At 38.2% G+C, this 26,455-nt stretch overlaps 1 protein-coding gene across 7 annotated transcripts in view; it reads left to right on the top strand.

Annotated features, from left to right (window-relative positions):
- Window positions 1-26,455, top strand: part of SMARCC1 (SWI/SNF related BAF chromatin remodeling complex subunit C1) — a 181,255-nt gene that overhangs the window by 22,528 nt on the left and 132,272 nt on the right. For 6 of the 7 annotated variants that reach the window (XM_089919220.1, XM_089919222.1, XM_089919219.1 and 3 more), the window contains exons 3-5: window positions 14,958-15,039; window positions 16,165-16,257; window positions 19,139-19,208. In XM_089919220.1, coding sequence (XP_089775346.1) covers window positions 14,958-15,039; window positions 16,165-16,257; window positions 19,139-19,208 — 245 coding nt within the window. Of the gene's footprint in view, window positions 1-6,439; window positions 6,526-14,957; window positions 15,040-16,164; window positions 16,258-19,138; window positions 19,209-26,455 lie in introns of all 7 variants that reach the window. The other variant, XM_022573288.2, reaches the window with a different exon arrangement.

Below are 26,455 nucleotides of genomic sequence, written 5' to 3'. Positions count from 1 at the left end.
CGAAGTCCCTATTTGTTCTTTTGTTTCTTCTGCCACATCTTTAAGAATGTTTTTCTTATTGCACTTTATTACTGGAACTAGTACTCTTGACAGGTTTGTGAGTCTCCTCCCTCTTCCTGTTTATTCAGATCTTACCATTAGAAAATTGAAGGTCTGTTTTCTACCTCTTCATTCATCACTTGTCCCTATAGTTTTTGATAGAAGTTATTTTGTCTGTCTTGAGCATATATCTGATAATATTTTAATTTCTCAAATTAATCTGTCTAGAAATTGACTATAACCTTAAATTACGTGTAGAGATGTTTTATTGTGATCTGCTCAGCATATATTTTTCAGTAGCTTGGATCTGAATTTTTAAATGATTTTAGTACAGTAGAACTGTTGAGAAAATTTATATGGATTACCTACATTGTCAGGTACTCCGCTGAATATTGATGTTAAAGATTTGAATAAGACACTATTCCTGTCCTCAAGGAGTTTGAATAACAGATAAATCTATAAACCAGTTATTTCTGTATTACGCTGCGAGTGTTGTGCATGTGTGCAATAGTGATATGCCCATGTGGTTGGCGAGAACATTTTATCTCAATCTCTGGGCAGTTCAGAGAAGGATTAGTAGGAGAACTAAGTCTCATTCTACTCTAGTAGGTACCTTAGCACATTATTCTAGTTCAAGTGCCAACACTACAAAATTGTAACGTCTTATACATTTTCTCAGATAAATAAGTTGTCAGTGATAAGACTTGCACCCAGATGCTTTTGTTTAGAATATGTAATGCAGCTTTTGAGATGTACCAGGAATAGTGTTGGGCAAAAAATTAGGAACTCAGAAACCCATGTAATGTTTAAAAAGCAACGAGATAGGGGGCTTCCCTGGTGGCGCAGTGGTTGAGAGTCCGCCCGCCGATGCAGGGGACACGGGTTCGTGCCCCTGTCCGGGAAGATCTCACATGCCGCGGAGCGGCTGGGCCCGTGAGCCGTGGCCGCTGAGCCTGCGCGTCTGCAGCCTGTGCTCCGCAACGGGAGAGGCCACAGCAGTGAGAGGCCCACGTACCACAAAAAAAAAAAAAAAAAAAAAAAGCAACGAGATAACCAAACTGATCTGTGAGGCTTACTTGTCTGTTTAATTTGGAAGAGCTCATCTTAGTGATTCTTAATATTTCTTATTTTAAAACATGCTATTTATTTATTTTTAACTGTAGTAAAATAAACATAACAAAATTTACCATTTTAGTCATTTTTAAGTGTATAGTTCAGTGGCATTAAGTACATTTACGTTGTCGTGTAACTGTTACTACTATCCATCACCAGAACTTTGTCATTTTTGTAAATTGAAAACTCTGTACCTGTGAAACAATAACTTCCATTCCTGTCTCTCTCCAGACCCTACCAACCACCATTCTGTTTTTGTCTCTCTTAATATTTGATATCATATGTTTTTTTGCATTATATTATTTTGTAATAATAGTTTTCAAAGGAAAAAATGAATGATATATATATATATATATATATATATATTTTTTTTTTTTTTTTTTTGCCGTACGCGGGCCTCTCACTGTTGTGGCCTCTCCCGTTGCGGAGCACAGGCTCCGGACGTGCAGGCTCAGTGGCCATGGCTCACGGGCCTAGCCACTCCGCGGCATGTGGGATCTTCCTGGACCGGGGCACGAACCCGTGTCCCCTGCATCGGCAGGTGGACTCTCAACCACTGCGCCACCAGGGAAGCCCTGAATGGTATATTTTTAACACTTCACTTTTTTTTTTTTTAAACTGTTTTATATTTATTTTATTTATTTTCTTCATCTTTTTGGCTGTCAGGTCTTAGTTGCGGCATGCGGGGTCTTCGTTGCAGCATGCAGGATCTTTCATTGCGGCGCGGGCTCTTTGTGGCGTGTGGGCTTCTCTCTAGTTGTGGCGCGTGGTTTCTAGAGTGCGTGGGCTCTGTAGTTTGTGGCACGTGGGCTCTCTCGTTGAGGCACATGTGCTCAGTAGTTGTGGCATGTGGGCTTAGTTGCCCCATGGCACGTGGGATCTTAGTTCCCCGACGAGGGATTGAACCCACGCCCCCTGCATTGGAAAGTGGATTCTTAACCACTGGACCACCAGGGAAGTCCCTAACACTTTATCTTATTAGCCTATTTGATGATCACATTTATATTAAATTTTTACTTCCAAAATATGGAAGTCATTCAGCATTTGATTTATTTGAGCTCTGCTTTTATAATCCATAAAGTGCAAATCTTTTTTAAATTGTTGCACAGATTTTAGCTATAACTTAAATGCATAGTTAAATATAGTTATACCCTGTTTCAGTGGTCATTAAAATATTATAAAGTTCAGTTATAATTTTTCTAAAATTTAATGTCAAGAACCTAAATTGGAAAAAAACCCTAATGTATACTAATATTTCTTATTCAGCAGGAGAACCATATTGGAAATTGTGTGTTACTGGAATTTTCCACATGTTAAAAACCAAATTTTAAATTTACCAGTAGAGTTTTGTAGTATATCAATATTTTGTCCATTAGAGTTTTTTCTTTTTTTTCTTTTGTTCAAGTATAGTTGATTACAGTGTTTCAGGTGTACAGCGAAGTGATTCAGTTATACATATATATTTTTTTTCAGATTCTTTTCCATTACAGGTTATTACAAGGTATTGAATATGATTCCCTGTGCTATACAGTAGGTCCTTGTTGTTTACCTATTTTACACATCATACTGTGTAGCTGTTAATCCCAAATTTTCAATTCATCCTTCCCCCCTCCCCCTTTGGTAACCATGTTTATTTTCTATGTCTGTGAGTCTGTTTCTGTTTTGTGAATAAGTTCATTTGTATCGTTTTTAAAAATGCTTTTTATTTTTATTTTTAAAATATTTTTCTTTAATTTTTTGGCTGCACCACGTGGCACGCAGGATTTTAATTCCCCGACCAGGGATTGAACCCATGCCCCCTGCAGTGGAAGCGCAGAGTCCTAACCACTGGACCACTAGGGAATTCCCCATTTGTATCATTTTTAAGATTCCACCTATGTGATATCATACGACATTTGTCTTTCTCAGTGTGACTTACTTCACTTAGTATGATATAAGTCCATCCATGTAGCTCCAAAAGGCATTATTTGATTCTTCTTTCTGGCTGAGTATTACCCAGTTTTGTGTGTGTTTGTGTGTGTATACACCACATCTTTATCCATTCAACTGTTGATGGACATTTAGGTTGCTTGCATGTCTTGGCTATTGTAAATAGTGCCGCTGTGAACATTGGGATGCATGTATCTTTTCAAATTAGAGTTTTCTCTGGCTATATGCCCAGTAGTGGGATTGTTAGATCATATGGTAGTTCTATTTTTAATTTTTTAAGGAACCTGCTTACTATTCTCAATAGTGGCTGCCCCGATTTATATTCCCACGAACAGCATAGGAAGGTTCCCTTTTCTCCACACCCTCTCCAGCATTTATTGTTTGTAGACTTCTTTTTTCTTTTCTTTTTAAAATAAATTTATTTATTTATTATTTATTTTTGGCTGCATTGGGTGTTTGTTGCTGCGCATGGGCTTTCTCTAGTTGTGGCGAACCGGGAGCTACTCTTCGTTGTGGTGTGTGGGCTTCTCATTGCAGTGGCTTCTCTTCACAGGCTCTAGGTACACGGGCTTCAGTATTTGCAGCAGGCGGGCTCAGTACTTGTGGCTCGCGGGCTCTGGAGCACAGACAGGCTCAGTAATTGTGGCGCATGGGCTTAGTTGCTCCGTGGCATGTAGGATCTTCCCGGACCAGGGATTGAACCTGTGTCCCCTGCGTTGGCAGGCTGATTCTTAACCACCGCACCACCAGGGAAGTCCCTCTTTGTAGACTTTTTGATGATGGCCATTCAGACTGGTGTGAGGTGATAGCCCATTTTAGTTTTGATTTGCATTTCTCGAATAATTTGTGATGTTGAGCATCTTTTCATATGCCTGTTGGCCATGTGTATGTCTTCAAAGAAATATCTATTGAGATTCTCTACCCATTTTTTGATTGGGTTGTTTGAGCTGCATAAGCTGTTTTATATTCTGGAAATTAATCCCTTGGTTGAGTCACATTGTTTGCAAATATTTTCTCCCATTCCATAGGTTGTCTTTTCATTTTGTTTATGGTTTCCTTTGCTGTGCAGAAGCTTTTAAGTTTAATTAGGTCCCATTTGTTTATTTTTGCTTTTGTTTCCATTACTCTAGGAGATGGATCCAAAAAAATATTGTTGTGATTTAAGTCAAAGAGTGTTCTGCCTATGTTTTCCTTTAGGCATTGTATAGCATCCGGTGTTACATTTAGGTCTTTAATCCATTTTGAGTTTATTTTTGTATGTGGTGTTATACAATGTTCTAATTTCATTCTTTTACATGTAGCTATCCAGTTTTCCCAGCACCACTTATTGAAGAGACTGTCTTTTCTCCATTGTATATTCTTGCCTCCTTTGTCATAGATTAATTGACCATAAGTGCGTGAGTTTATTTCTGGGCTTTCTGTCCTGTTCCATTGATCTGTGTGTCTGTTTTTGTGTCAGTACCATACTGTTTTGATTATTGTAGCATTGTAGTATAATCTGAAGCCAGGAAGCGTGATTCTTCCAGCTCCATTCTTCTTTCTCAAGATTGTTTTGGCTATTTAGGGTCTTTTGTGTTTCCATGCAAATAAAGTTTTTTGTTTCAGTTCTGTGAAAAATGTCATTGGTAATTTGATAGGGATTGCATTGAAACTGTAGATTGCCTTGTGTGGTCATTTTGACAATATTGATTTTTCCAATCTAGGAACATGGTATATCTTTCCATCTGCTTGTGTCATCTTCAGTTTCTTTCATTACCCTCTTACAATTTTCAGAGTACGGGTCTTTTGCCTCTTTAGGTAGGTTTATTCTTAGGTATTTTACTGTTTTTGATGCGATACTAAATAGGGTTGTTCCCTTAATTTCTCTTTCTGATCTTTTGTTGTTAATATATAGAAATGCAACAGATTTCTGTATATTAATTTTGTATTCTGCAACTTTACCGAAGTCATTGATTAACTCTAATAGTTTTCTGGTAGTGTCTTTAGGATTTCTTATGTATAGTATTATGTCATTGGCAAACAGTGACAGTTTTACTTCTTCCTTTCCAGTTTGGATTCCTTTTATTTCTTTTACTTCTCTGATTGCTGTGTCTAGGACTTCCAAAACTATGTTGCAGAAAAGTGGTGAGAGTGGGTATCCTTGTCTCGTTCCTGATCTTAGAGGGAATGCTTTCAGCTTTTCACCATTGAGTATGATGTTAGCTATGGGTCTGTCATATATGGCCTTTGTTATGTTGAGATATATTACCTCTATGCCCACTTTCTGGAGGGTTTTTATCAGAAATGGATGTTGAATTTAATCAAAAGCTTTTTCTTCATCTGTTGTGATCATATGGTCTTTGTCCTTCAGTTTGTTATTGTGTATCACGTTGATTGATTTGCAGATATTGAAAAATCCTTGTGTTTCTGGGATAAATCCCACTTGATCATGGCGTATGATCCTTTTAATGTACTGTTGGATTTGGTTTGCTAGTATTTTGTTGAGGATTTTTACATCTATGTTCATCAGTTATGTTGGCCTAATTTTTTTTTTAATTTATTTATTTTATTTTTGGCTGTGTTGGGTCCCTGTTACTGTGCGCAGGCCTTCTCTAGTTGCGGCAAACGGGGGGCTACTCTTCGTTGCAGTGTGCAGGCTTCTCATTGCAGTGGCTTCTCTTGTTGAAGGGCATGGGCTCTAGGCTCGTGGGCTTGGTGGTTGTGGCTTGCGGGCTTAGTTGCTCCGTGGCATGTGGGATCTTCCCAGACCAGGGCTCAAACCCATGTCACCTTCATTGGCAGGCAGATTCTTAACCACTGCGCCACCAGGGAAGCCCGGACTAATATTTCTTATTGTACATTTTAAAAGTCAGATCTTAAATTTACCAGTGGAGTTGGTGGTATATCACTATTTTGTCCATTTAATGTTTTCTGCTGAAACAGTTTGGTGTATATTTTGTAAATCTTGTTTTTCATAGACTGTTTACTTAAAGAAAATTTTCTAAAGAAAATTAGAAAAATTCCTTTGTACCTCAGTTTGTTTCAGAAGTATTTAAGGAGGTTATCAAATTAGAAGTTGTGGGCTTCCCTGGTGGCGCAGTGGTTGAGAGTCCGCCCGTGTTCGTGCCCCGGTCCGGGAAGATCCCACATGCCGCGGAGCGGCTGGGCCCGTGAGCCATGGCTGCTGAGCCTGCGCGTCTGGAGCCTGTGCTCCACAGTGGGAGAGGCCACAACAGTGAGAGGTCCGCATACTGCAAAAAAAAAAAAAAAAAAATTAGAAGTTGTTTATAACTTTGAGTTTATTAAGCTTAGAATTCAGACATGAGTAATTTTGTCAGAACTTTGATTTTTCTCATGTGTAACTTGTATCATTTTTTAGGCAAAATGTTTCATGGATTTCAAAGCTGGAGGCACCTTGTGTCACATTCTTGGGGCTGCTTACAAATATAAAAATGAACAGGGATGGTAAGTTTTTGTATTTATTTGCATGTTTTGCTGTGATATTGAAGTTTTTCAGTGTTAAACCTGTTCCTCCTTTGTATGGTGTTAGAGAATTCTATAAGCACGTTGTGATTAATATCCAAAGTATGTTGTCTTTTATCCAAAGTATGTTGTCTTTTATCCAAAGTATGTTGTCTTTTATCTAGAGCCCTAATTTACTTTTTGCCTACATCCAAGAAAAATATCAAACGAATGTTGCAGTTATTATGCAAGTTATTTTTCATATATGGTTGTATGTGGATAATAGATGATGTGCATTATTAGCAAATTGGAAGGTAGGCTCACTGTGAAATACATAAATGTGTATTATAATGTGCTGAAAGACATTATATATTGTTTTATTGATTAAACGAGCATGAGAGTTTGTTGTTATCAGAGGGTAGCCTTCTGTTTTTCAGTTCTGTTTTCAACTCTGCTGTTGCAGCTCTTGCCAGAGTATTCTCTGATCTAGGATTGACAGCATGTCTGGGTACTCATATATGGTTTGTACCCTCGCTCTTGTTTCCCAGTTGGAACCCTTTACTGGTTTTCTTGTTCAGCTTGTATCTCTTCCAAGTCCGACCTGGACTCTTGAGGACAGAGTGTCAAAGTGAAATGTCTTTTCCTAAGTCATTGTGTAACTCGCTTTGTGTGCCAGTACAGTGAAATATTTTTATCTGAAAAGATTTAAGGTGGTTTAGAAAGATATGTAAAATAAATCGTCTTTAAATTAAAAATGGGGCCAAAAAAGAAGTAAAGGATAGAGTTAAAGACTTTAAGAGGAACGAGGAGTAAAAGTTTTCTTCTCGGATTGTACCAGAATTATCCTCTTTCCAGTATAATTATAAACCAATTGCAGTACACAGCTTCCCCCATCTCCTATGACTTACACACTTGCAGTGAGTGGATCACTTATGTTCCAACAGTGCATGTTTTAGTAACTGCCCACCCATTTGGACATCTGAACAGTGGGCTATCATCTTGATACTGCTTCTGACTTGCCCCACGCCCAACATACAGTTCTGAACCTTTGTTCTCCAGTCGAACCTCACAGTGTAGCTCCAAAGTTTGTTGGTTTCCTCATTATGGCCATTCTCTTTTCCTGTTGTTTCTTTTTGTTTCTGCTTTCTTTCTTACTTCCTGCTTCCTTTTACGTTCCAGTGATGTCAGGATGGAGTGTCATGTATATGAGGTTGAGTGGGAACACCTGGTAATTATTGGTATATTTGTGAATAGACTGTACAGATTAAGAGTCCAGAATTAGAGGGACTCCCCTGGTGGCACAGTGCCAGTGCAGGGGACACAGGTTCAAGTCCTGGCCCGGGAAGGTCCCACATGCCGTGGAGCAACCAAACCCATGTGCTGCAACTACTGAGCCTGCGCTCTAGAGACCGCGAGCCACAAGTACTGAGCCCACATGCCACAGTTACTGAAGCCTGCACGCCTAGAGCCCGTACGCTGCAACAAGAGAAGCCACTGTAGTGAGAAGTCCGTGTACTGCAACGAAGAGTAGCCCCCTCTTGCCATGATGAGAGAAAGCCCCGGTGCAGGAACAAAGACCCAATGCAGCCAAAAGTAAATAAATAAAATAAATAAATTTATTAAAAAAAAAAGATTCCAGAATTAGTGTGTTTGAGTTTGATCTTTCTGGATGTTTCTAAATAGTGTTTAAAAAAAAAAAAAAGGCTTCCCTGGTGGCACAGTGGTTGAGAGTCCGCCTGCTGATGCAGGGGACACGGGTTCGTGCCCTGGTCCGGGAGGATCCCACATGCCGCAGAGCGGCTGGGCCCGTGAGCCGTGGCCGCTGAGCCTGCGCGTCCGGAGCCTGTGCTCTGCAACGGGAGAGGCCACAACAGTGAGAGCCCCGTGTACCGCAAAAAAACAAAAACAAACAAACAAAAAAGGAACAACTTATTTGTAGTGTTTTTTTCTTTTTTAACAAATTTATTTATTTATTTATTTTTGGCTGTGTCGGGTCTTCGTTGTTGCCCGCACGCTTTTCTCTAGTTGAGGTGAGTGGGGGCTACTCTTCGTTGCGGTGTGCAGGCTTCTCATTTGGGTGGCTTCTCTTGTTGCAGAGCACGGGCTCTAGGCGCGCGGGCTTCAGTAGTTGTGGCTCACGGGCTCTAGAGTGCAGGCTCAGTAGTCGTGGCGCACCGGCTTAGTTGCTCTGTGGCATGTGGGATCTTCCCAAATCAGAGCTCGAGCCCGTGTCCACTGCATTGGCAGGTGGATTCTTAACCACTGCGTCACCAGGGAAGCTCTTATTTGTAGTTTTTCAAGTGTAGTTATATATAACTGAGGGACACCAAGAAGGATGGTTTTGACATACTGTGGAAATCCAAAAACATTTCCTGAAGGAGAGATTAAATGCAACCAGGTTCAACCCAGTAACAGAAAAGTAAATGTCAGTGCCCTCTTGTAGAGTGATTAGGACCTTGTTTATTTTCTTACAGTTCTAAACAGGTTGCTATATGCTGTAATCATAGTTAATGCCTTTCAAAGAGATTATTGAATGAAAATATTTTGTATTTTATTAGTTTTGCTTGGCAGTGGTAAACTAGGTTCAATGAACATAAAGTTTAGGATTAGTCTTTTTAAAAAAATACTTATTTATTTTGGCTGCGCTGGGTCTTAGTTGTGGCATGTGGGATCTTCGTTGTGGTATGTGGGATCTTTAGTTGTGACATGCGGACTTCTTAGTTGCAGCACGTGGCCTTCATAGTTGCGGCATGCATGTGGGATCTAGTTACCTGACCAGGGATCGAACCCAGGCCCCCTGCATTGGGAGCATGGAGTCTTACCCACTGGACCACCAGGGAAGTTCCTAGGATTTGTCTTAATATGAGAAGTAACCTTTTATTTTTCCCTATGACATTATTTGCTACTGACATTTATTTCTTACAGACAAGGTCAGACCTTTTTGTTTAAGTTAGAATGATAATACTTTACTTTCTACCTTAAGACTTGATTGTTCAACTTTTATTTCCTTCTTCAAAGTCTCCTTCAGATTAAAATATTTTGTTTTAGTTTTTTTTTTTTTGCGGTACGCGGGCCTCTCACTGTTGTGGCCTCTCCCGTTGTGGAGCACAGGACCCGGACGCGCAGGCCCAGCGGCCATGGCTCACGGGCCTAGCCGCTCCGCGGCATGTGGGATCTTCCTGGACCGGGGCACGAACCCGTGTCCCCTGCATTGGCAGGCAGACTCTCAACCACTGTGCCACCAGGGAAGCCCTTTGTTTCAGTTTTTACCACAGAAAGTCTGTGGCAGTGGCTTTCAACTTTTAGGCATCACTTGGAGTCCTTGTTAAAAATATAAATTACTGGGCTTTATGAACATAGAGTGTCATCTACTAAGCTTGGCATGAAAACAGAATCTGCATTTTCAACAAGCACTGTAGATGATCCTAAGACCACACACTGTTGGTTAGTTAGGTTGTCATTTAAATGAAAATGGTTTAGATCTTTTAACTTGTGAAGAATTACCCATTTTGATAGCATAGTTTAAAACACTGTTTTCTGTTCGTCATCTAGCTTTTTAATTAAAAAATAATATATATATTTACACACACACACACACACACACATATATATATAGAGAGAGAGAGAGAGCGCTCCGCGCAAGGGTTCAAACCAATTTCCTTATCCTCAAAGTCACATACCTAGTGGGATATAATTTTTTAGTCTACTTTTGTATAGTAGACCTCCCTCTTCTTCCCATATGGGACTACTTATTTCCAGTGTCTTATATCTAGGCTGTGTGCCATTCTTTTGGGATGCTGCATACTGGACCTCTTGCTGGTGATGGTCTTCAGACTTTTATAGCTTAGCCTCATTAAACAAAGCCCCTTACATTCGAGGCTAACTTTGGTCACCTCCCATACAACTGTTTGCTGTACTGTTGCTATTTGCCTTGCCCCCAGCTCAGTGCATTTTTGTTTTGCCTTTTAGAAGTTTGCTTCTGAGGCCCTTTACACCGCTTTCCCGGGTGTTAAACTCATTGGCTAGGATTCATTATTGATTAGTTTTTTGTTGTTGTTGTGGTTTTTTTTTTTTTTTTTTTTTTGCGGTACGTGGGCCTCTCACTGCTGTGGCCTCTCCCGTTGCGGAGCACACGCTCTGGACGTGCAGGCTCAGCGGCCATGGGTCACGGGCCCAGCCGCTCCGCGGCATGTGGGATCCTCCCAGACCGGGGCACAAACCCGTGTCCCCTGCATCGGCAGGCGGACTATTGATTAGTTTTATTCAGACTTTTTTATGCATGTCTGAGGATGAGGAGAGAACATCTCTAACTCTATTAGCAAGAGGTATCGAATTTAGAGCAATACAGCTAATAAGGCCTTTTTGACAGACAGTAGGTATTGTCTTAGATTGAAAGGCTGCTGCAAGACATTGCCCAGCAGATTACCAGAGGAAAATAAAGCAGAAGACTTATTAATTAATTAATAAACCCTCAATGGAGAGCTTATATTTACAGCCTAGATGGCCCAAAGTTTTAAGTCAGAAAGAAAGAAAATGTGTTCATATGTAGTCTCTCTATATAGGTCTTAGGGTAATAATATCTCTTTCAATTTTTTTCCCCCTTTTCTAGAGCCCTCCTATGAGGCCTGCCCAGTGCTAGCTTCACTCTGAAATTGTCAGGTGGAATCATAATTGTATTATTTCTTGTTATTTCAACTCAAGTTGAAATAACAAGAAACATAATACGATTGCCAAATCATCTTCAAACAGAACTGTACTAATTTATTGTCCTACCAAAATGTATCGAGAGTGTACTTTTTCCCTGGCCAATAGTTGTATTTATTTGTATTACCTCACCTTTTGATCTTGGCAGTCTGTGATAGAGTCAAAAAAAAAGGTTTTACAGTTTTAGTTTAATTTGCATTTCCCTTTTGGGCAGGTTTGAGCATCTTTCTGTATTATAAAAAGTAAAGTTTATTCGAATACCCTTGGTAATTTCAGAATAAGTCAAATAAAATCTTTGAACTAAAGGTTATACTGTATTTACCTGATTTCTTTATTTCAAGTTTTCTTAATATTCATATATGTACTTTTGCTTACCTAGCATACTGCAGATTGAGGAAAACTTCAATGTGTCATGTTATCAAATCATTGTTTGGGAAACCATTTCAGTTTATTATTATGGAAAATATAAACTATACATAAAAGAAGAGAGAATAATATAATGAGCTGCCATGTCTAATCATGCATCTTCAGGTTTATAGAATTTCATCTGTAAATACTTCTCTGTGTATTTATTTCTAAAATTAGATTTTAAAAAAGCATAATAACAGTACCATTATCATAACCAAGAAAATTATCAATAAGTTTTCAATGTTATTAAATATCTACTGTGTTCAAGTTTCCCTGATTATCTCATGAACATTTTTTATATTTTGTTTGAATCAGTATCCAAACAAGATTCATACGTTGCAGTTGGTTCATATGACTCTTAAATCTCTGTTTAAAAATTTCTGATTTTCCTTCTCACTCTTTGTTTTCCTCAAAAATAATAATTATTATTTTTTACAAAAACAGGTTGTCTTGTAGAATTGTATTATGTCCTAGATTTTGCTGATACATCCCCAAGAAGGTCACTTACCATAGTCTTCTTAATTTCTAGTAAAGTGGTAATTAGATCTGGAGGTGTGGTCTGATTCAGTTTCATTTTTTTTAGCAACAATACTTCATAGACAGTGTTGTGTTTCTCCATCTGGAGGCATATAATGTCTGGTTGTTTCTCTTTTTGTAATGGACAGTTGATGTTCAATGCCTAGAGTCATCTTATCTTTAAAATTGTAAAACTTACCAGGTGGCAGTATTCTAATTTTGAAAAAGATTAGAATGTAGATATTCTAATGTGAAGGTATAGATCCTTACTGTTATTCACATTATTCCTTGTTAGAGACTGTTTTTCTGTCATTCCTTCTTTTTTATTAGCTGGAATACTTTTCTAAAGAGAAACTTTACTCTTCAGCAATTGGAAAGGCAGAATGAATTCTTGATTCTTTCTCTGTTAACAGATTCATTTAGTTTTTAATCTCCATTTGCAGACAAATCCACGCAGCCCTATTTTAATTTGTTTAATGGTTGCTTTCAAACTATTTCTCAGATTTCTAATAGAGATAATTCTCTTCAGCTCCAGTATCTGAATCATTTGTTAAGGAAGCAGTTTCTCTGTGAATAATAAGTAAACTCTTTAAGTAAGCAGTTCTGTAAGTGATGCATTCCTGGATCTAGTCCTGTATTATCAGAAGCCCATGAAAGAGCGACCCCTTCTTTAGAAAGGGGAGACACTTAAATGTCTCTACTTTTATTGTGCTGAAAGAACCAATGGAAGGCTGTCAGCTGTAATAGTGTTGTCCTGGTTAGTTGATTGCTAATCTGTTGTCTTGCCAGTTAATGCAGATTGCTTGGAATTTCTGACCTACCCCTTCCTCAAAAGAGGTTAGGGAAGGAGGATACTCAACATAAAAAAAAAAAAGGGGGGGGTGAGATTTAAGGAAAAGTTCTGTGTACCAAGAATAAATCAAGATACAGTTATCAGGCTTCCCTGGTGGCACAGTGGTTGAGAGTCCGCCTGCTGATGCAGGGGACACGGGTTCGTGCCCCGGTCCGGGAAGATCCCACATACCGTGCAGCGGCTGGGCCCGTGAGCCATGGCTGCTGAGCCTGTGCATCCGGAGCTTGTGCTCCGCAACGGGAGAGGCCACAACAGTGAGAGGCCCGCGTATCGCAAAAAAAAAGAAGATAGTTATCTGGGATGGAGGTCCCTCTTATCTATAAATGTTATTTTAAAATCTAACTAGTTCTATTCTGAATTACCTATATCTGTGCTTTAGTGGACACTTTGCTTAATTTCTTAATTGGCATTACTTTAGGAAATGTTTCAGTCTTAGCACAGTAATGAAAAAGTCATAATAAATAAATATTAGACCATGGTCAGAATAAAGCCACACATTCCATTATCCACAGGGCTGTATAGGTCAGAAAACCTGGTCCTTGTCCTCAAGGCATCTAATGCAATGTCTTACCAGCAAAATGACTGGGTGCTGTAACAGCAGGTGCACATGATGTATTAGTAACATGAAGGAAGACAGCAATAGCTTCATAGAGGAAGAGACTCGAGGATTGATTCTGGAAGTGATAGTATCAAGCCCTTGAGTGGGTGGTGACATTCTAGAAAGGCTGCAGAGTTAGAAATGTTGGAGGTGTGGGGAGCATCTGCAGGATAAAACAGGATGACCTGAGGATTAAGAGCATGAGCTCTGGACTCAAACTGCTTAATCCTAGTTAGTGCATGGTAGTAATGATTTAAAAAAAAATTATAACCATGATTAACATTTATTGATCACTTGCTAACAGATTAAGCATAAGCACTCTGCTAAGCTCTTAACATATATACTTCATGTAACCTTCACAAAAACCCTTAGGGCCCATTGTATTCATGAAGAAATTGATCCTTGTATCAGTAAATCACTCAAGACTACATGAAGATGGGATCAGAATTAGAACCCATAGCAGTTTGACTTCACAGCCAACACTCTCACTCACTAAGCTATACTCCTCTCCCTGGAATTAAAATGGAACAAAAGCAAAGTAAATGTTGAATAAAAAATAATGAGGAAAGAAGCATTCAGATTTGTAAAGATTTAACCCTATGGAAATGACTAAGAATAGGCAAAGACAACACCCCCATGTTATGCTTGGGTACTTAGATAAAGAGACATTGGGGAAGGGTTTCAAATAAAGGTAAATAGGCGAATTTTACCACATTTGGGACAATAGTAGGCTCTAAGAGAATTACAGGCATTGTTGAATTTGAACAGATGACTTTTAAGCATATGTAAAGTAGATAGACTTTCCATATACTTGAAGAGTGGTATAGTAGTTCACTGTCTTTGGATCTGTGGACTACTGTATGATGTAAAATATCTTAGGTTTAAGGAAAACAGGGGATACTTCTTGGAATTGGTAGATCATTTTGACTGGAGTAGATCTTAATGTCATAAAATTTAATGTTTTATGAAGGTGTTGATACTGTGATTTCTTATACTGCTGAGAATATCATACTTTTTTTTTTTTTTTTTTTAACGGTACGCGGGCCTCTCACCGCTGCGGCATCTCCCGCCGCGGGGCACAGACTCGGGACGCGCAGGCTCAGTGGCCATGGCTCAAGGGCCCAGCCGCTCCGCGGCACGCGGAATCCTCCCGGAACGGGGCACGAACCCGTGTCCCCTGCATCGGCAGGTGGACTCTCAACCACTGTGCCACCAGGGAAGCCCTATCATACATTTTGTAGAGTGCTATTTTAATTTCCAGATCTTTCCAACTCATTTGCATTGGATACTAAAACCAAGTTTTCACTTTTGTTTAAGGTGGGAGACAAATTACCTGATGATTTTCTTCTCTTACAGGCGGAGGTTTGATCTACAGAATCCATCCCGAATGGATCGTAATGTTGAAATGTTTATGAACATTGAAAAAACATTGGTGCAGGTAACTCAAAGTTAGATTATTAAAATTTTTTTCCGTTAGTATACTTTCATTTCTAAGATTGGCTTTATTAGATTGCCAAAAGATCAAAGGAAGAAAAGTTTTCTGAAATCTATTATATTATTTTTACGGGTTTTTGGGGATTAGAGCTACAAAGAATGACTAAAACTTGTCATTTATAGAATATTTTTTCTTAAACTTTTGGTAAAATAATCTATGATATTTTTCTTTATTAACTTCATCTAATCCATTATTTGAATCTTTCATATTTAATATAAGTATTCTCTCATCCTACTAGTCCCTTGTGTATACAGTCATTTTCTTTGTTTTGTTTTGGATTTGTTTCATGGTTGTACCATAAATATAAATCTTATTTCCCCAACTAGATTATAACATGGAGAAGAGAACACTTAATTTTCTTCTTTTCTTTCTTAGTGTTTTTATTGATAGGTAATTTTTAGTGATCACTGAATAACCTTCCTGGGGAGAGGCAGCTGGCAATTCTGCTAGGTATTATCATTAACTTAATGCCTGAAACTTGTCTCACAGACTATTAACTTGGAGAAATAACTGAGTGGTTTTTGTTTTTTGGTGATAGTTTGGGGAGTTAATATGCATGTTTTAATCATTGCTATTTATAAGATTAGAAATGGGGGAAAAGAGCTATAATCCACAGTTTTGATATTTTAAGTAACTTAGATGATGAGCCAAAATGGGCATCCCTCCCCACGTATTCTCCCCCAACCTCCACCTCCCAGGTTAGGTGAAAATGCTACATTAGACTTAGACTGTTAAGGTAAGTTCAGGTAAATTGACTACGAGGATTAATTTATCAGGATGGTACCTTAATGAAAAAGATAATGAATTTCTCTAGGTCACGAGTCTCAGCAGTGTTTTGTGCACGTGTACCTAGCTGCAGAGAAGGGATCTGGGAATGGCATTAAGTGGCCTGCTGAACACCTAGGTTTTATATTGAAATAAGACTTGTACATTCTCTACCAAAGTACGTCTTCCTATTTTAAGCAGTATGGCTTTGAGTGCCAACTTTTGCCATTAGGGTAAATGCATAAATAATGTGACATTATTTCAAAACCGAAAGAATTTCAAGATCTGTTCTTTTATCCTCAGAGCAATTGTCTGACCAGACCCAACATCTACCTCATTCCAGACATTGATCTGAAGTTGGCTAATAAATTGAAAGATATAATCAAACGACATCAGGTAATATACACAATCACTTCAGAAGCATTGTGTAGTGTAAAATTCTTGTGAATCTCAGCTATAATACCTTTTGATATCTGTATATATATGCATTAAGTGAAAGTTTTCTCTCTTTTGGTTCTTACAGTACCAAGTTTTCTTCTCTCTCCACTCACCTCCAGTTCTTAGCCTAGAATAGCATTTTCCCGCTAGCATTATTGAGATATAATTGACATATAACACTGTGTAAATTTAAGGTGTAGAGTGTGATGATTTGATACATGTATGTATCCTAGAGTAGCATTTAATAAAGTCATTGGTATGGATTCATCATAGTCTTACTATGAAATATGTTTATGTAGAGTTAAAGAGACCAGCATACTGTGCATCACCATAATTATAAAGTCAAACAGAGTGAGAGCTGGTGACACAGTTGTTGGTAGGAGGAGATCAAATATTACCTCAAGTAAACCTGCCTCCCCCCATTATATGTATTGTATTTATATTTGTAACTTTGAAAAACTGACTGGAAAATTCTGTTTTCCCCATAAGCTTACCTTGTCTTGGTTTACATGTACCAGTGCTATATCCTGTCATCTTCACCTCCTTTCTCTAACTTCATTTTAGGCGAAGACCTTGCATATTTATGCATGTGTAGGTCTGTGACTACGTATGTGGCTAAACTGTAAGCAGACTTTTGTCATGGTAAAGTAGCTGAGGATACTCAGAAGATAATTCTTTGAAATATCATTTGAATGACAGTTTTACCAATTCTTAGAATTAGTTGAGAAGCCTCATGAAATATCTGTCTTTTTTCTGCTGCAAGAGAAATTGCTGGTTGAATTATGTTTTAGCATTTAGTAAAATATCTTCCAAGTTCTCAAAGCAAATATTTCTAATATTGGGTTGGCCAATAAGTTCATTCGGGTTTTTGGTAAGATGGTATGGAAAAACCCGAACGAACTTTTTGGCCAACCCAGTACTTCTTAAAATTGGAGATTTAGTACAGTCTTTTTCCTACGTATAACATCTGTACCAAAGAGAAGGGTAATAGGATTGTGCCTTCAGTTCAAGCAATCTGAAGTCTACTTCCTTTTTTTTTTTTACTAGCATATGACTTTGAACAAATCACTTAACCTTTTCTCTTTTAGACTATCTCTTTATTGGAGTGACTGTCAAGTATAGCTTAATTACAGGTGGAATGTTAGAGGGCATAAGTGGAACAGGTTAACCAGCTGGTTGTTGATTTCAAGCTGAAATTATATACTGTTATTGCTACCAAATCATCCTGGGAAAAGTTTATGTATTTTCCTACAATTTATACTGAACATTTATTGCTGTCATATTTCTTAAGAAATCTGACTTAGTGATTACTTTTTTCTAGGGATAACCTCCAGTGAGATATAAAGATCTTCCCAGTTTCATAGAATGTTAGGGAAGAGATCCTAAAAGCTAATAATAATACCATTATTGAATACTGATGATCAGGTGTTTGCTCAAGCATTTAAAATGCATTAATAACTCCATTGATTGAGCACTTACAGTGTGCCTGTCACTGTTGTTAGCTCATTGTGTCTATTAACTTAGTCCTAACAAAATTCTTGTGAAATAGGTTTTATTGTTACCAGTCTATTTTACAGAAGACACTGAAGCACAAAAAAATTAGATACTTGCCCATGTCATGTTAAGTAGTATATGGTGGAGCTAAGGTGCAAACCCAGGCCTCTCTGATGGACTCCAGAGGCCAAAGTCCTCAACAGTGTGCTCTTCTGACTGTTGCCTCGCACATTAGATGTTGACATTCCCTTTTTAGCCTCTCCTCTGACTGTTGAAAGTGTGCTCAAACACTTCTAGTGATTAAAAATTCCTTTCCTTATTCGGTAGCTACTTCATCTTTATTTATTTATTTTCTTAATCTTTAGATAGCCCTAAATATAAGAAGCTTAGAGTTTTCCTGCAGCTGAAAATAGCATTATTATGTTTTTCTAATTGTAGTATTTAGTAAATATTCATTGTCAAAAACAAAAATTAGGTAATATGTTAATGTGCTACTTACACCTGATTTTAAGACTTCTCATCATTCTTATGGTCTCTAGAATGAGCACTTTTGTGTCTGAATAACTTCCAAGTCATGTTCTAGACTGTATGTAGTATTATAGCTGTGGCCTAGCTAGAACTTGACTTTAGCATTCTAACATTGACTTAAAACAATGGACACATACATGCTAGAGTGAAGTCAAATGTCCATCCTGTATGTATGTAGCCATAGGTTATGTCTCATGGCTATAAACTTGCATAGATTTACTTCAAGTAATATTGATAATTTGTGATGACTTTGGAGTAACTTTCAGAATTAGTTGGAGGTATTCACATTACTGATAAGGTTAGCCAGAGAAAGAGAGGTACAAAGAGAATTAGCTGGGGACTTCCCTGGCGGTCCAGTGGTTGAGACCTTGCCTTCTGTGCAGGGGGTATGGGTTCGATGACTTGTTCCGGGAGCTAAGATCCCACATGCCTCGTGGCCAAAAAACCAAAACATAAAAAACAGAAGCAATATTGTAAAAAATTCAATAAAGATTAAAAAAAAAATGGTCCACATCAAAAAAAGTCTTTAAAAAAAAGCAACAAAGAAAATTAGCAAAGAGGTATTTATATTATTTTCCTATTCAACGATGTAAACTGTGTCTATGGATAATTTATTTTTGTTTTTTCTTGTTAATCACCATCTCTTTCCTTGACTAAAATAATGAAAATATTATAGTTTTAAAATACTGCTCTCAAAAAAATATAAAAAGTAGAATAATGCCTTTATAATTCTTAGGCAGTTTGCATCTGGCAAGACGTCTCATAGTTTGTTTGCCATATGTTTTATTTTTACATTACTCCTTCATTTGCTTTCCAGGGGACATTTACTGATGAGAAGTCAAAAGCTTCCCACCACATTTATCCATATCCTTCCTCACAAGAGGATGGTAAGTTAGTTTTTGGCTATGAACTGATAAACTGATACTGTACTAGATTTTAAATTATATTAGCAGAGTTTTAAATAATATAACCAGCTTTAAAAAAATAAGAGACTTTCAAATATTAAATAAATATCATAGATGATTTAAATTTATAGTTTTTTATTTTTTTGCTGAGTTAGGCTTAGCAAACTAATTCTGTGATGTCCAGTTTTCTGATCATTAGACTTATTTCTTTGTTGGTAATCATTATCTGGGTGTTAAGTCTAGGCAAGCTAACTTATGCATTATATGTTAACTATGTTTATGTTTGCCATATCTCCTGTGTTCTGAAAATTAAGAGAAATTGCAAGACAGAAGAACATCTCTTGGGAAGATTGGCTTACTGACTGTCTAAACAGGGCCCCTCAGCAATATTTTTTTAATTAATTAATTAATATTTATTTTTTATTGGTCTCAGGCAACCAGCTCTTGGTTTCATTGAATTTCTCTAATGCTTTGCTCTTTTCTATTTGATTGATTGCCACTCTGATCTTTTATTTCCTTTCTGCTGCCTACTTTGGATTGAATTGTTGTTCGTTTTTTTTTTTAATTAATTAATTTATTTTTGGCTGTGTTGGGTCTTCGTTGCTGTACGTGGGCTTTCTCTAGTTGCGGGGAGGGGGAGCTACTCTTCGTTGAGGTGTGTGGGCTTCTCATTGCGGTGGCTACTCTTGTTGCGGAGCACAGGCTCTAGATGCGTGGGCTTCAGTAGTTGTGGCTCGTGGGCTCTAGAGCACAGGCTTAGCAGTTGTGGTGCATGGGCTTAGTTGCTCTGTGGCATGTGGGATCTTCCCGGACCAGGGTTTGAGCCCATGTCCACTGCATTGGCAGGCAGATTCCTTTTTTTTTTTTCTGTATGCGGGCTTCTCACTGTTGTGGCCTCTCCCGTTGCGGAGCACAGGCTCCGGACGCGCAGGCTCAGCGGCCATGGCTCACGGGCCCAGCTGCTCCGCGGCATGTGGGATCTTCCCGGACCAGGACACGAACCCGCGTCCCCTGCATCGGCAGGCGGACTCTCAACCACTGTGCCACCAGGGAAGCCGGGCAGGCGGGTTCTTAACCACTGCGCCACTAGGGAAGCCCTCAGCAATATTTTAGTTTGGTGAATTTATAATGGTTCAGATTCTGATCTCCAACTGTGCTATCATAAAAGTTGATTTTGTCATTGGCCAGAGTTCATTAGATCTATGGAAACTGATTTGTGCTAACCGTTCTTTCAAGGGTTGGAAAGTTGGGAAACAAACTATGAATTAACTAACAAGGTTAATTAATTTAGATTGAGAAATAGATCTCTTAGGGATCAAGTCTTCTTGTAAACACCACATATCCGTGTAGGACATCTATATAAGAAGCCAAATTATATCAGATTTGAATGGCTAATTACCTGACGCTGAGTGTTTTTCCTGACCAGTGCAGTTTTGCTAGAAGTCAGTAACAAAAAGATTACGAGTTAATCCCTGATGCTTGAAAATTAAGAAATATATTGCCATATAATCCTTGGGTCAAAGAAGAAATTACAATAGAAATAGAATATCTTTGGAGCTCAATAATTATGAAGTGAATAATAAAGTGCGAGAACATTAAATTTCGTAGGATGCAGCTGAAGCTGTGCCCAGAGGGAAATTTATATCTTTAAATGCATATATTAGGAAAAAAGAAAGACTGAAAAATCAATGGTCCATAAGAAATTTATCTCAATAAATTAGAAAACAACAGCAAGTTAAACCTAAAGGAAGAAGGAAATAAATAGTAAAGATAAGTGCAAAAGTTTATGGAGTAGAAAATATACAATAGCAAGGTGATCAGCAATCTCAGAAATGGTTCTTAGAAAAAACTAATAAGGCTGTTAAAGTCGTGCTGCAAATAAATGAGAAAAAGAGAAAGAATAATGTCAGGAATGGAAAGGGGACATCACTACAGATCCAACAGATATTACAAACAGTTGTAAGAGGTTAGATTAGTTGGTTGCTTGCTTGCTTGCTTGTGTGTTTGGTGTCAAACCTAAGAAACTATTGGCTAATCCAGTGTCATAAAGTTTTATAACTGTCTTTTCTTCTAAGAGTTGTATAGTTTTATCTGTGACATTTAAGTCTTTTCATCATCAGTTTTGATGCTGAAAGCTTGATTTTATTTGTAACAGTCATAATTTTAGCTCTATGACTATGATGCTTTTATAAAGTGTGAAACTTCACTCTGCCTTCAGTGTTTAATTGATGGTTTCTCAGATTTTTTCCTGTTAGGTAATAGCAATCGGTTTCCACTAGATGGAGGTGGTGAATAGCTGTTTATGATAGCCTTCTGTTGCTGGCTGACTCTTTTTCACTAATAAGGCTGGTATAAAACATGTAGGTTGTGAACTTTTTGGGAAAAAAAATTGCCTTTTAACAAAAGATGTGAACTGTAATTGTTACATCTAGATACTTAATGATTCCTTATTCATGCTGGTTTTGTTTTTCTCCTTTGTTTAGTACAGCCTCGATTACTATATACTAATGCTTGCTTGGTATTGCTATCAGTAGTAGAGTTATTAGGAGATAGCATTTAAATTTTAATTTTAATATATTGGAAGTTATTTTTTAATGTAAAATGTGATTCTTCACACTATAGGATTTACCTTAGAATAACTGGCTGTCAGGTAAATGTTGGCTCTCAGTGAAGCTCTCTGTTGGGCTCCGTACAGGTACTGTTTTAGATAAGTGTGCAGATGATAACAATACCAGCCACAACACATTACAAACCATGTTGTAAAACCCTTGCAAATGCGGTATACCTTTTATGAAGATTAGTTAAGTTTAAAATAAAAGGTGACATTTAAAATATTCGTAATATTTTGAGTATGGCATGCTAGAAGGGGGTACAAATTAAGCAAGAGCATAGAGGCAATAAATTATGAAATTTGAGGAAAAGCAAATGGCAAAGTTTGGCTGTGTGTCTTAGATAGTGGGAAATAAGTGGGTAGGTGAGAGGACCTGTGTCTGGTTTAAAGAGGCTTGTTTTTATTTGGTGAATGAGGGAGAGGGTAGACAAATTTTGATGATTTTGGTGAAGAGAAGCTTGCAACTATGGCTGTAGTAGGAAAATTTTCCTGGGAGCTGATTTCTGGGATATCAGATACGTGGAGACTGGTTAGAGAACAGGACCCATTGGGAAGCTCTGAATTAAATTGCTGAGTGAGGGGGTATGTTAATCATTGGATGGGATAAATTCATATATCAGGAGAGTAAAGGAGATAGGTGGCAAACCAGGATGGTCCATATCTTAACAGTCAAGGGAAAATAAGGAAAGGAAAGCATTTCCGAACAAATGAGGTGGGCAGTGGAATTTTTCTACAAAGAAATCAAAGTGAAGCCTAAGACAGGGCATTTGGTCAGTCAGGAAATAATTTGGGAATGAAATTTCAGTAACTTGGAAATGAGAGCAAGTTGTAGAGTTGGTGGAATATCGCTGGTTTCCCAGGATTTGTGGTAGGGAAAAGAAAGCGGAGGATGGCACCCACCAGACGGTTTGGGTTTTGTCTTTCAGTGGTGGCTTTACAGTGTATTTCTGGGCAGAGCAAAAGTAAATTGAAGCACATAGTTGAGTTGAGACCTGGTAGGGATAAAGGGCTTGGTTTAAGAACATAGGTTGAATTACTGGTTTTAGCAGAAGGAATATGTAGTTCCTCAGAGAAGAAAATAAATGAAGAGAATTCTTAAAAATTGACATACTGTTTAGAAGAGGAAAACAGACTAAATCTTGTTCAAAATAAATTATTTAGATGGACAGATAAGTCCCTTTGGTTTTCTTATCTGTTCACAATTCTTTTTTCTTGTTCATCTGACTTGATAGTTTTAAATGGCCAGGTTTTTTAAATTTTTTATTTTATATTGGAGTATAGGTGATTAACAATGTTGCGTTAGTTTCAGGTATACAGAAAAGTGATAAAGTTATACATATACATGTATCTTCAAATGACCAGTGTTTGAGTTTGCTGTTTATTTCTTCTGGTTGGCCAGGTCTGATGTTGAACCCCTCTAGAGAATTTTTCAGTTTTGTTATTATATTCTTCAACTCCAGAATTTCTGTTTGGTTCTTTTTTATAGTTTCAGTCTCTTTGTTGATGTTCTTAATATTGTTCATATATTGTTTTCCTAATTTTGTTTAGTTGTTTAACTGTGTTCTCTTTTAGTACCTTGAGCCTCTTTAAAACGGTTATTTTGAATTTGTCAGGTAATCCATAGATCTTTGTTTTTTTAGGGTTGGCTTTTGAGATTCATTTTATTCCTTGGATTGGGCCATTTTCCCTTTCTCTTTCTGTGTCTTGTTATTTTCTGCTGTGTTTTTTTATTTATTTGTTTGTTGGCTGCATTGGGTCTTCGTTGCGGTGCATGGGCTTCTCGTTGTGGTGGCTTCTCTTGTTGCGGAGCATGGCTGTAGGTGCACGAGCTTCAGTGTTTTTGGCACGCGGGCTCAGTAGTTGTGGCTCGAGGGCTCTAGAGCGCAGCCTCAATAGTTGTAGCACATGGGCTTAGCTGCTCCATGGCATGTGGGATCTTCCCGGACCAGGGCTCGAACCCATGTTCCCTGCATTGGCAGGCGGATTCTTAACCACTGCACCACCATGGAAGTCCCTTCTGCTTTGTTTGTTTTGTGCGTTTGAAAAAACAGGCACATCTCCCAGTCTTTATGGTCTGGCTTTGTACAGGGGAAGACCTTCACCAGTCAGCTCAACCTGAGATCCTGGCATCCCTCAAACAGTTTCTGGGCTTGAGTATGTAATTTCTCAGTTAGAGAGGTTTGCTGGCTCCTCTTTCAGGAATTTATAATCTCTTGCTCTCTCTAGTGTCTGTCTGCTGTACCACAAGTTTGCTGTTGCTGCAGCAAGCCACTGAGTGAACCCTCTTTGATCTCTGGGGTGCCCAGGCTTCCAGAGTATGCTGGTTCCCCATCAGCACTCTGAGTTAGTTAAGACAGAAACCTGTCCCTTGGGCAGCCCACCTAAAAGCCAGAACACTGGATGTTTATTCCCTCTAATTTTTCCCTGCCAAGGAAGAAGTTGGGTTCTGTGTGCTTTCTCCTCATCACAGCAAGCTGAGCCAGCCATCTGTGGCACTGTGTTTCTCTGGTGCTACAGTAAACCTGTGAGCTCTTTTTTCTTCTCTGTGACCACCGCACATCCAAAATATGCCAATTCCATTAGTGTTCCAAGGCAGGTGAGACAAACTAGTCCCTTGGCAGCCCCCTGAAAAGTAGGAACGTTGAACACACATCCGTTCTTCTTTTCAGCCCAAGGGAGAAGCTGAGAGCTGAGCTTTTCCTCGTGATCCTGCTGAGCTCTGCTGGCTTGGGGGAATTGTAATTGTGGTTGATATGAAATGACTTTTCTTACTGTTTCAGTGCAGCTGTTCTCGACTTCGAGCTTCCCTGGGGTAGTGCGACTTCTTAATTGGTTTCCGGGCTTTCTGGATAGTATATTGTTAAGTCGTCTCTGGTGGAACAAAGTCTGAGCCTTCCTGTTTGCCACTTTGCTGACGTCACTTCCTGTGTGTTATTTCCTTTTATGGTCAAATAACATTCCATTGTATGAATATACTACCTTTTGTTTAGCCAATGGAAAGTTGATGGACATTTATTTATAATAATAATGACATTATGTTTATGTACAAGTTATTGTGTGGACTTATGTTTCCAATTCTCTTATGTTTATACCTAGACAATGAATTGCTGAGTCATACTGGCAACTCTATGTTAAACATTTTGAGATACTGCCAACCTGTTTCCCAAAGTGGTTGTACCATTTTACAGTCCCATCAGCATTGTATGAAGATACCAATTTTGCTACATCCTCATCAACACTTTTTATTTCCTGGTTTTTAATATTAGCCTTTCTAGTGAGTGTCAGTATCTCTTTGTGATTTTGATTTGCATTTCTCTAATTGTTAATGAATTCCAAGTATCTTTGCATGTGCTTTTTGGACATTTGTGTATCTTCTTTGGAGAAATGTTTATTCAGGCCCTTTGCCTATTTTTTGTTGGATTATTTGTCTTTTTATTGTTAGTTGCAAGAGCTGTTTATATATTCTGAGTTTGGACTAAATTGTACTTGTAAAATTAAGTTTTTTTATACTGATTCTGTGTAACTTATTGTCATTTCCGGGAATAGTGTGAATTCACATCTCTAACTTTTAGTTATTTCTGCTACTGAGAAAATTTTCAAAGACAGTCAGTGTCACAATCTTTATAAAAGTCAGCTGTAGAAAGGATAGATATCCTTTTTTTTTTACCTCCTAAAGCTGCACAACCTTTGAGATAGATTTTGTATTCTATGTAAAAGACAGCTCTTACTAGAGAGTCTCAGTATATTTTATTTATACAGAGCGAGTTCTGAAAGGCCCACTGGCCTTTTCACTTTTTCCTTGGCCATCTTGGGATATCAGGTTAAGGAACAGGGCCTGATTTCTTTCACGATAGTAAGGTGAGCAGTTGGATACTTAAAAAAGGGCATAGGCATGTGGCCTTCATGGCTTTAGTCAGTGAATGTGGGGCTATTTCATGTTGAAATTGGCAATGAGAAGCCAGTTTTACTTGGCTGATTTCACTTAGTTTTTCTATTTTGCTATTATGTGAGGTTCAAGGGGCTTACCTCATCATTTCCCTTTTAGTACTAGAATCAAGTTTTCTAAGCTAAATTTAGACTACCAAAGGAATCATCCCAAGTACTGAAATGGAGATGTGATTCAACTGTGATTAAATCAACAAGAATCATGTGATTATATAAATTTGCACCTATCTTTGGTAAGGAAACTTGAAATCAAAATATCTACATTATGTGATCATATTGTTTACACTCTTGTTGGGAGGACTATATTAACAGATAGGAAGTCATTAAAGAATAATAAAAATAGTATTACTGTTAAAACCTTTGAGGTAGCACTATAAAGTGCTATAGGACACCAGAGAAAGTGGATCTGGAGGAAAAAGAATAGTTGGTAAAACTTTCATCAAGGAGATGAAGCATGACTTACACCTTGAACGATGTGTAGTAATTGCAGAACTTCACAGAAAAAGGGAGGAGAGGTTCTATATGGGAAATGAGGCAGTAAAGAATATAGTGATACTGATTTGGATGGATCTGGAGACAAATAGGCAGGTGGATGGGAGGGGAGAATATTTTAAATACTAAAGTAGACAGTTGGTTTTGTCAAGAGCGGTGGATAATAGGCCTAGAATCTAGT

The sequence above is a fragment of the Delphinapterus leucas genome, chromosome 10 (genome assembly GCF_059928025.1).
Source record: "Delphinapterus leucas isolate spDelLeu-1000000601 "Yukka" chromosome 10, BTC_Dleu_Yukka2, whole genome shotgun sequence".
Taxonomy (NCBI): domain Eukaryota; kingdom Metazoa; phylum Chordata; class Mammalia; order Artiodactyla; family Monodontidae; genus Delphinapterus; species Delphinapterus leucas.
The sequence above is the reverse complement of the archived record's forward strand: the minus strand, read 5'-3'. Positions and strand labels throughout refer to the sequence as shown.